The sequence below is a fragment of the Oppia nitens genome, unplaced genomic scaffold (assembly GCF_028296485.1).
Source record: "Oppia nitens isolate AA-2021 unplaced genomic scaffold, nextdenovo-longstitch-racon4-pilon3 scaffold2_pilon_pilon_pilon, whole genome shotgun sequence".
Lineage (NCBI taxonomy): Eukaryota > Metazoa > Arthropoda > Arachnida > Sarcoptiformes > Oppiidae > Oppia > Oppia nitens.
Genome location: NW_026533210.1, coordinates 4,767,818 through 4,776,230, shown reverse-complemented (window position 1 = coordinate 4,776,230; position 8,413 = coordinate 4,767,818). Strand labels below are relative to the sequence as shown.

General features: G+C 23.7%; 3 protein-coding genes across 3 annotated transcripts; all 3 read right to left on the bottom strand.

Moving 5' to 3' along the window:
- Window positions 1–1,857: 1,857 nt before the first annotated feature.
- Window positions 1,858–2,826, bottom strand: LOC128955455 (pre-mRNA-splicing factor CWC22 homolog). The gene is made up of 2 exons (XM_054301127.1): window positions 2,461–2,826; window positions 1,858–2,213 (listed from the first exon to the last, which is right to left on the bottom strand). Exons 1-2 carry the CDS (start codon window positions 2,699–2,701, stop codon window positions 1,906–1,908), a joined length of 549 nt encoding a protein of 182 aa, XP_054157102.1. The 5' UTR covers window positions 2,702–2,826; the 3' UTR covers window positions 1,858–1,905.
- A 515-nt stretch (window positions 2,827–3,341) lies between these two features.
- Window positions 3,342–4,177, bottom strand: LOC128955779 (serum response factor homolog A-like). The gene is made up of 2 exons (XM_054301454.1): window positions 3,982–4,177; window positions 3,342–3,875 (listed from the first exon to the last, which is right to left on the bottom strand). The coding sequence occupies exons 1-2, from the start codon at window positions 4,102–4,104 to the stop codon at window positions 3,342–3,344; spliced, it is 657 nt and encodes a 218-aa protein (XP_054157429.1). The 5' UTR covers window positions 4,105–4,177.
- A 2,838-nt stretch (window positions 4,178–7,015) lies between these two features.
- Window positions 7,016–7,898, bottom strand: LOC128955481 (uncharacterized). The gene is made up of 3 exons (XM_054301157.1): window positions 7,788–7,898; window positions 7,614–7,681; window positions 7,016–7,541 (listed from the first exon to the last, which is right to left on the bottom strand). The coding sequence occupies exons 1-3, from the start codon at window positions 7,834–7,836 to the stop codon at window positions 7,059–7,061; spliced, it is 600 nt and encodes a 199-aa protein (XP_054157132.1). The 5' UTR covers window positions 7,837–7,898; the 3' UTR covers window positions 7,016–7,058.
- Between the last annotated feature and the right edge of the window lie 515 nt (window positions 7,899–8,413).

The window sequence follows — 8,413 nt, the reverse complement described above, 5'->3', positions numbered from 1 at the left end:
TATCTAAATAATATTATTATTGCTAGAAATCAAAACACATGTTTAATATTTATAATTTTTTACTATTTTAGCATATATTTAGGCAAAGGTTTGTAATAATTATATTTTAATTAATTTTTTATAAAATATAACTAAAATTTATCTCTTTTTTTAAATATCATTACTAGCTATTAAAATAAAAAATTATGATAAAAAATCACTCATATTGTTAGCACTGTTCATATCGTTTATTATGATACAGTTTATCAATGATAATATTTATTCAGCTATAATGACACGAAACTTACATCAAATTAATACAATAAATGATTTAATTAGCGATAATAATATGAAAATACTGTTTGTAGACAAATCACTATCGTATCGCTATTTAAGTAAAGTAATGTTGTTTATAATTTTATTAATATTAAAATAATATTTGCTAACAACAACAAAAATAATACTGATTTTATTAATAAATATATTTTTGTTGCAGTCATATCCCAATATACCAGGGTCAAAATTTGAGGAAATAGGTTATAATGAATTTTTTGCTTTAAGTACTATTGAAAAGATATTAAATCATAATAAAGTGGTCATCAATACTATTGAACACATTGAATGTCTTTATAATAATTATTATCGACAATATTCACTATACATAACATCATTGAATTCAAATATTTATTGGTCTGGATTTATAACAAGAAAAGGTCTAACAAATCATATGAAAAAAATTTTACAAACATTGTATGATATTATTAATTATAAGTGATTTTTGTTTAAATAACATAATTAAGAAAAAAATATCAATTTATTATTATAATAATAAAATATTTTTTTTTGTTTACAGAATACAAATATTTAATAATTATGGATTTCGCGAATTTCATATAAATAATATGATTAAATTTTATGGTATGTTAAATATTGTAAATAATGTTAATGTAAATTACAATAAACCAACTTATGATGATTCGGATACAATTACTAAAGATATTGTGGAAAAATTGAATTTTGACCATGTTCAACTTTCGTATAAAATATTATTTTATGGCTGTCTAATTTCATCTATAGCATTATTTATAGAATATTTTAGTTTAAAATTTAAATCAAAAAAAAAAATTGTCCAAAAGTGGACAGGGATGTGGTTATACATGATTTATTATATATTAAGTTTTTGACAAAACATTTAAAAAAATTGTTGTGTTTTTATACTGCATTAAAAATAAATAAAATGCCACAGTATTTAATATAGTCTAAAATTCATAGATTTAATTTATAATAATTTCTATTATAATTGTATTTACGGGTAATAATATTTTTTCTGTATTTATTTATACAAATATAATATATTTTTTAAATAGCTATAAATTATATTAAATTAATGATATATCATAAATAAACAAAAATAAATACCGTATAATAATAAAGCAAATATATTCTAATTATAGATAATTATGAAATACAAAACATTTTTATTTTTTGTATTGATTTTAGTTGCGTTTTAAATGTTATAAATTAATTAATATTTTTAAGCAATTTAATCATTTAATTTACTCTATATTTCAAATGTAAAATAATAATAGTTATTAATCAATATGGCTGATCAGTTTATTAGTTTGTTTAGCATATCATATACAAAATATTAATTATTATATATTTAATTAATAATTATCATTTATATTAACTATTATACTTGTATAATACATTTCTTGAAAATAATTATTACATAATAAATGAAAATAAATTATATTTTAATTAAAATTTAATCATTTAAAATTAATAATTTTTACAAAATCATATAATAAAATCATAAAGATTAATATAATAAAAATTATTATAAAAATAATTTTTTAATAAATAAATAATAATATTATTATAATTAGATGAATAAATATAAATATATAATATTTGATTTAATTATTATTCAGATTCAATGACTACAGATTGCGATTGTTTTTGTTTTTGTTTGCCTGCTTTGGAAGCCTTGACTTTTTTATCACCACTGGTTCCGGACATTGTCTGAATCTGTCCGTCCTTTTGTGTGATAGCAATGGCACCCTTACTGTTACCCATAACTACTTTTTGCTCTTTTCCCTGTTTTTGTTTGGCTGACGTATTTGCCGTATCTTTTGTTTTTTTTATTTTTTTAGTTGCCTTATCCACAGCCGCCTTAGCATCTGTCGCCTTACCTAAAGCAGCCTTCGCTGGATTAGCTAATAACGAGTCCACTGATTTTTTTGGTCAAATAAATAAATTAAACAAAAATAATAAATTTATTGATAATGAAAATAACAATAATTTGATTTATATATTGTATGTCTGATGTTTGAGTTGATTGTTTGTTTTGCAATCTATAACTCAAATTGAAATTATCAATTATAGAATTTTTCATTTTTGTTTTATTTTAATTATTATTATTATTGATAAAAACTTAATTAAAATTGTATTTTATTTGACTATCACTTCTATACATACCGGCACCAGTTGTAGCCTCGGCGTCCTCTTCAGTCGCCTTTCCATTATCATCATCGCTGTCTTCATCTGCCGATTTGATGGCACCAATCAAGCCCTTAGCCTTACTGCCGGCAGTGCCGAGTAATGGACCGACACTACCAATATCTGTCTGTTCCTGTTCATTAGACTGTCGGGCTTTTATTTTTTTGCCACCCAATACCACAACAATCATTGTAAAGAAAAATACAATCAAAAGTTTCATTTTCTTTTAGATACTCGAAGTTTTCGACTACTTTACAAATGGAGATCTAATTAATGAATTAATTTTAAGAAATAGAAAAAATGTGATTTTAGTTACGACAACACAACACACAGATTGAAAATAATTTATTTAACACATACTGTATATTAAAGTTTAGTTTTTTTAAATTAATTAATTAAAATATTAAATATGGAAATATATTACGTGATCACTGGTATACAATTACTTAATTTTTTTTAGTCTAAATACATGTGAATTAATAAAGTCTTTATAAACTTTAAGCAATTTGTAAATGTACTAATTATTTGACTATATTTAACATAAATTTTTGTTTTTTTGTTGAAATAATAATTTTAGTTTTTAATCAAAAAACATATGGTCATTTATACTATAATAAATATATTTTTTTAAATTTTTGGTAATATTAAAAATTGGTTGTTTTAAAAAAAACTATTAACAAAATGATGAAAGCATTGATAGTTAAATGTTATTATCATATAAAAAATAAATCAAAATATAATAAATATTTGAGTTAAAAATGATTTATTTTTATAAAAACAAAAAAATATAATAAATATTTTAATTCTAAAAATTATAATTATAGAAAACAAATATAATAACAATTTTTTAAAAGATAATATTATAATATTGGTATTACAGAATTGATAGCATCAGTTTTATTATTATTAATATTATTATTATTATTAGAAGTAGTAGTAGTAGTGATAATATTACCGGTTATAGTAGTAGTAGTAGTTGGCATAGTAGTTGAAATAGTAGTTGTTTGGGTGATCATCTCAGTGTTGCTTCCGATGGTCTTCTCAGTGCTGCTTCCGATGGTCTTCTCAGTGCTACTTCCGGTCACTATATCTTTGACCTCATCATCATTTCCCGACAATGTTTCAAAATCTTCATTACTTTTTGTGAACACTTTTTTGTGAACCTTTCCGTTAGCGACCGATTGTTTCTGTGAATCGATCAGCTGCTGGATAGCCGTCTTTTTGCCCAATTTGGCCAATTGTTGACCCATTGACATCTGTTGTTGAAGCAGATAGTGTTTTGTGCCGAACGATGCGGCCAACTGTTGTTGACCCATATGGGTTTGCTGGGAGGCGGCACTCTGTTTGCTTGCTGTGTGCTCCTGACTGGACTGGGAGTCCTGTTGAGAACCTAGCTATATATTTATATAGCAATAAGATAGATAAAAATGTACGGATGCTTATTGAACTGTATATTCATTGAACAGGTAGTTTAAAAATTGTATGACAAACAAGCTCTACCTTAATACCGGACGGCAGTACGTCATCGGTGTCGTCCGATTCCCGTTTAATTCTGAGGCCTTTAGCCAAAGGCAATGTTAGTACTGTTAGCAAAGCTAATGCTATAATAACTTTAAACAGCATTATTGTTGCAAAACTTTTTTTTCAAAATCTATTCAATTAAATCTATTAAATAAAACCTCAAATGTGTTATTATAAAAAATGATTTTTTAATAATTTAATTAAATATAAATTTATAAATTATACAGTATATGTACTTAATATATATGAAATAAATGTTAGTACTGTATTTCATTAAATTTAATATAATAATGATAATAATGTTCGTAATAATTATTAATTGTAAAACTATTAATTTTATTAAAATTGTATTTAAAACACAATTTTTTTTTGTATTTTAAAATTATATTTAATAAAATGTTAAATAAGTAGAAAATAATGTTTTAAAAAATATTTAGACTTTATCTCATTAGTTTCTATTAGTAATTAATAGGGTATCCAATTGAAGTTATTTAACTATTTTTACCGATTTCGGAAAATGAGTACTCATATTAAATAAATAAGTATATGATATAAAAATAAGAATTTATACAAAATTTTAAATCGTTTATAAAAATCTTTTATTTGTTTTTTCAACTTTTAGTTAACTTTTGCTTAATTTTTGACTAAAATCCTCTAATTTTAGACAATTTTAGTGATAAAAATGGAAAATTAGTATATTAGTAAAAATTGCTTGAAAATAAATAACATTTAAGTAACTATTTGCCAATTTTATTTACTAACTTTTATAATGACTTAAAACTAGTGTTTAGCACCTTTAAATGGACAGTCTAGCAATTAATATCATGATATTTTATTAAATGAATTTTTTTGCTTAATTTAATAAAAAGTAAATTATTAATTTTATTATACATATACATTACTGTACATTAGTATAACATAATATTAGTTTTAAATTATTTAATTAATACTATAAATTGTTAGCAGATGTCGTTCACTGTTTAAAAGTTATAAAAAAATATAAATATCATTGAAATAAACCTAACAAAAGTATTTTATCATAAAAATCAGATTTAACTAAAATATTTTTAATTATTTTTTTTACATATTTTTATAATCAAATTTATTTCAGATTAATTTCAATAAATTTCAATAAATAATATTTAGATTATTTAGAAAATCAATTATTTCAATATAAATTTATGAATTGAAATTAGAAAAATAATATTTAAAAAGTTTATATCAATAAGTATTATATTTAATTTTTAAAAAAAAAATTAATTAATAATAATTTTAATTAATTTTGGACATAATTCTAATAAATTTTTGATAACTTGTTGTTCTATACCAATGACACCATTAATATTAATAAACTGTATTTTTGACAATTTAGTCAATGATTGTATGGATGTCGGATCAGTTATGTTTACGTTATGTATGTCCAGTGTTTGAAGTCGCGGTAATCGGCGATCAATATCAGCGAAAAACCGGTCATCAAAATGTGTAAAACTTAGATTAGAATAATACGACCGAAATGTAAAATGTCGTAACATTTTCATGCCGTCCATAGTTTGAGGGTTTAAAACAAAAGGTTCATTAAAATAGCCGTTTATTGTTAGTCGCTGTAAATATGGAAAAAATTGGCCAATAATTTGCATAATATCCGAACAGTCGTTAGCTTTTCTACAGCCGTTCAAAATTATTTTCATTGATTTTATGTTTTTACTTAAATTGCGGCCAATTTCTGGTATGACATGACTTTTGATGCGCTGTTGAAACCAAAAGCCGAGCTCAAGATATTCCAGTTCTTGCATTTGTGTCACACCTTTGGCCAATCGGTTCAATAGATTATCGTCTAATTCAGAGTCGATTAAAATATACAAACTTTTCAATTGTTTGCCATAGTTTTGAACTAATTGTTCAAAACAATTGCTGTCAGAGTAGTCTTGTTTGTAGAAAAATGATATACTTTTAAGTCTTTTAAATACTGGTTCCAGTGGTTCATCACCGAAAACATCAAACAGTGTATTGATATCCCAGCAATAGTTAGTATTAATTGATGTAATATTAGTACATTGCTTGAGTTGATCCCTGAGCTCATCATTTATCTCTTCATACTTATCAAAGACTAATTTGTTTAGCTGTTGAGGAAAGTTAGTTATTATGATTTGTGTCATAAAACACTCGTAGATCATGTCGACTGTCTTCAACTGTCGACACAATTTCTTAATCAATTCAATAACATTATCTCTAATATTATATTCAATACCACATAACTCAATATGTGATATATTATCACATTTTTTCAATAATATCTCAAATGATTGCAAACCTTCCGGTTGTTGTAATCTATGATATGTACAAAACAATTGCCACACTTTGAGCACCTGTTGGCTCCGGTATGTCAGTCGATGCCATTGTCGGCTAACACACTCTGTTCGGAGCTTATCATCAATCGATTGATAGCTGAGAATGTGTTGACACAAGTCATCACCAAAACGATCAAATGAGTCTCGGATATAATTTTTTGACATTTAAAAAAAATTGATTTAATAACTAAATTCAAAATAAATTATTTGAAAAATACTTTTAAATTTTTATTTGTTTTATATATTACATTACATAAATGTATGCGTAATATAAATAAACAGTATTATCAAGTATTACATATAACTTATGCAACAAATAAAACAGGTATAATTGAACATGCGCTATAAACTATGCTAAATTACTAACATTTATTTATTAAAAAATAACCTTGAAACAAATATAAACTAAAGTTATACTGTTTTGTAGACATAAAATCAATTGAATTATGAAATGAATTATAATAATCAATAGTTTGGTTTTTAATAATAATAATTAATTAAAATATATTTTAAGTATTAAGTAAAATTATTAAGATTGTTAATTAATTTTAATTTTAATAGCATTAATTTAGCATTATTTCATAGAAAACATATGATATACTAATATAAGTGACCATAAAAATTATAACTATTACCTGAAAAAAACAATTAACATTAAAATCAATAAAAATTAATATACAGGTATTTATGGTATTAAAGTTAAAATTATTATAATGCAAATTTGTTATCAACTTTACTACTATTAAAACAATGACATTTGAGATGCAAAAGACCGACACATTTTCCGTCGGTAAATCTGCGACGACAACAATAGTGACTACACGACCACTCATCGGGACAATGAATGCCAAGAAATGAGCCATCAGGTCGACAGGAGGCGTCTTTCCATGAATCGGTGCACAAACACTGTGACGATAGGGTGGGTTCAAATTTTACGTACATATCGGCTTTAAGTGGATCCTTGACAATCAAATTGGTTAACTGTGTCCGACAAAAACCGCTTAGCCTTCCCTGTGAACAACAATAACTGTCGCAATTGTCGTTTGACCGGACCGATGCACCCAATACTGCTGTACACTGGACCGGGAGGTCATGTTTGCCGCACACCTCGGCTACGGCGGTAACATTGGTTCGTTGATCGGGTGTCAGTGCTTGATATAGTTTCAGTCGGCTCTCCAACTCACGTCCTGTCTAAACAGTTTAGTAATTTAATTATATATTAATTAACGACTAATAAAATTTATTGTCTATAAGTTGGCTAACCTGAGTGGTTGGTCCATCAAAATCAGTATTTTCTTCATCAGTCAATATATAACATGTTATATAATGTGCTTTTATTTAATTAATAATAATAATAATTTTGTATTACATTTTGTAAAGCATTTAGAAAAAGTTTATAAATTCAAATAAAATACAGTTTATTCTTTGCATACTTACAATTAATTATTGCCAGTAAACACAAAACTAAATATTTAAATAAATACATTTAAATTCAATATAAGTTTATATAAACTATATCTCAATTTATGTTATTTTATTAAAAATCAATTATTTTTTAATATACAAAAATTAAAAATAATATATGTATTAAAGCTTATACCAACTATTTTATAAATAGTTTTATCTTTAATTTTGCAAATTAGTCTAAATATTTATAAATGTTATCCAATCTTTACTAATGATATTAAGAAAACACTAAAACTGTTTTTATTTTAAATTATATAAAAAATGAAAGTATTTTTTTGTGTTATTTAAAATAATGTAATTCTGATTGAAGTTCAGTTATATTAAAATATTATTTCTAAATATATATATATATATATATATATTTTATCTATTTAACGATCAATTTGTCTTAATTAAATGTATTAACATGTAATATGTAATATAACATCTACTATTCGATAGTAAATATAATAAATATATTTTTTATAAAGATTTAATTTATTTAGACAATTTTATTTAATATTTATTTTTCCAAAAATATCCAATATTGATAACTAAGTTATCACAAAATTTATTATATTTACATTAAAATTAAAAATTATTTATCAAAAGTTAAA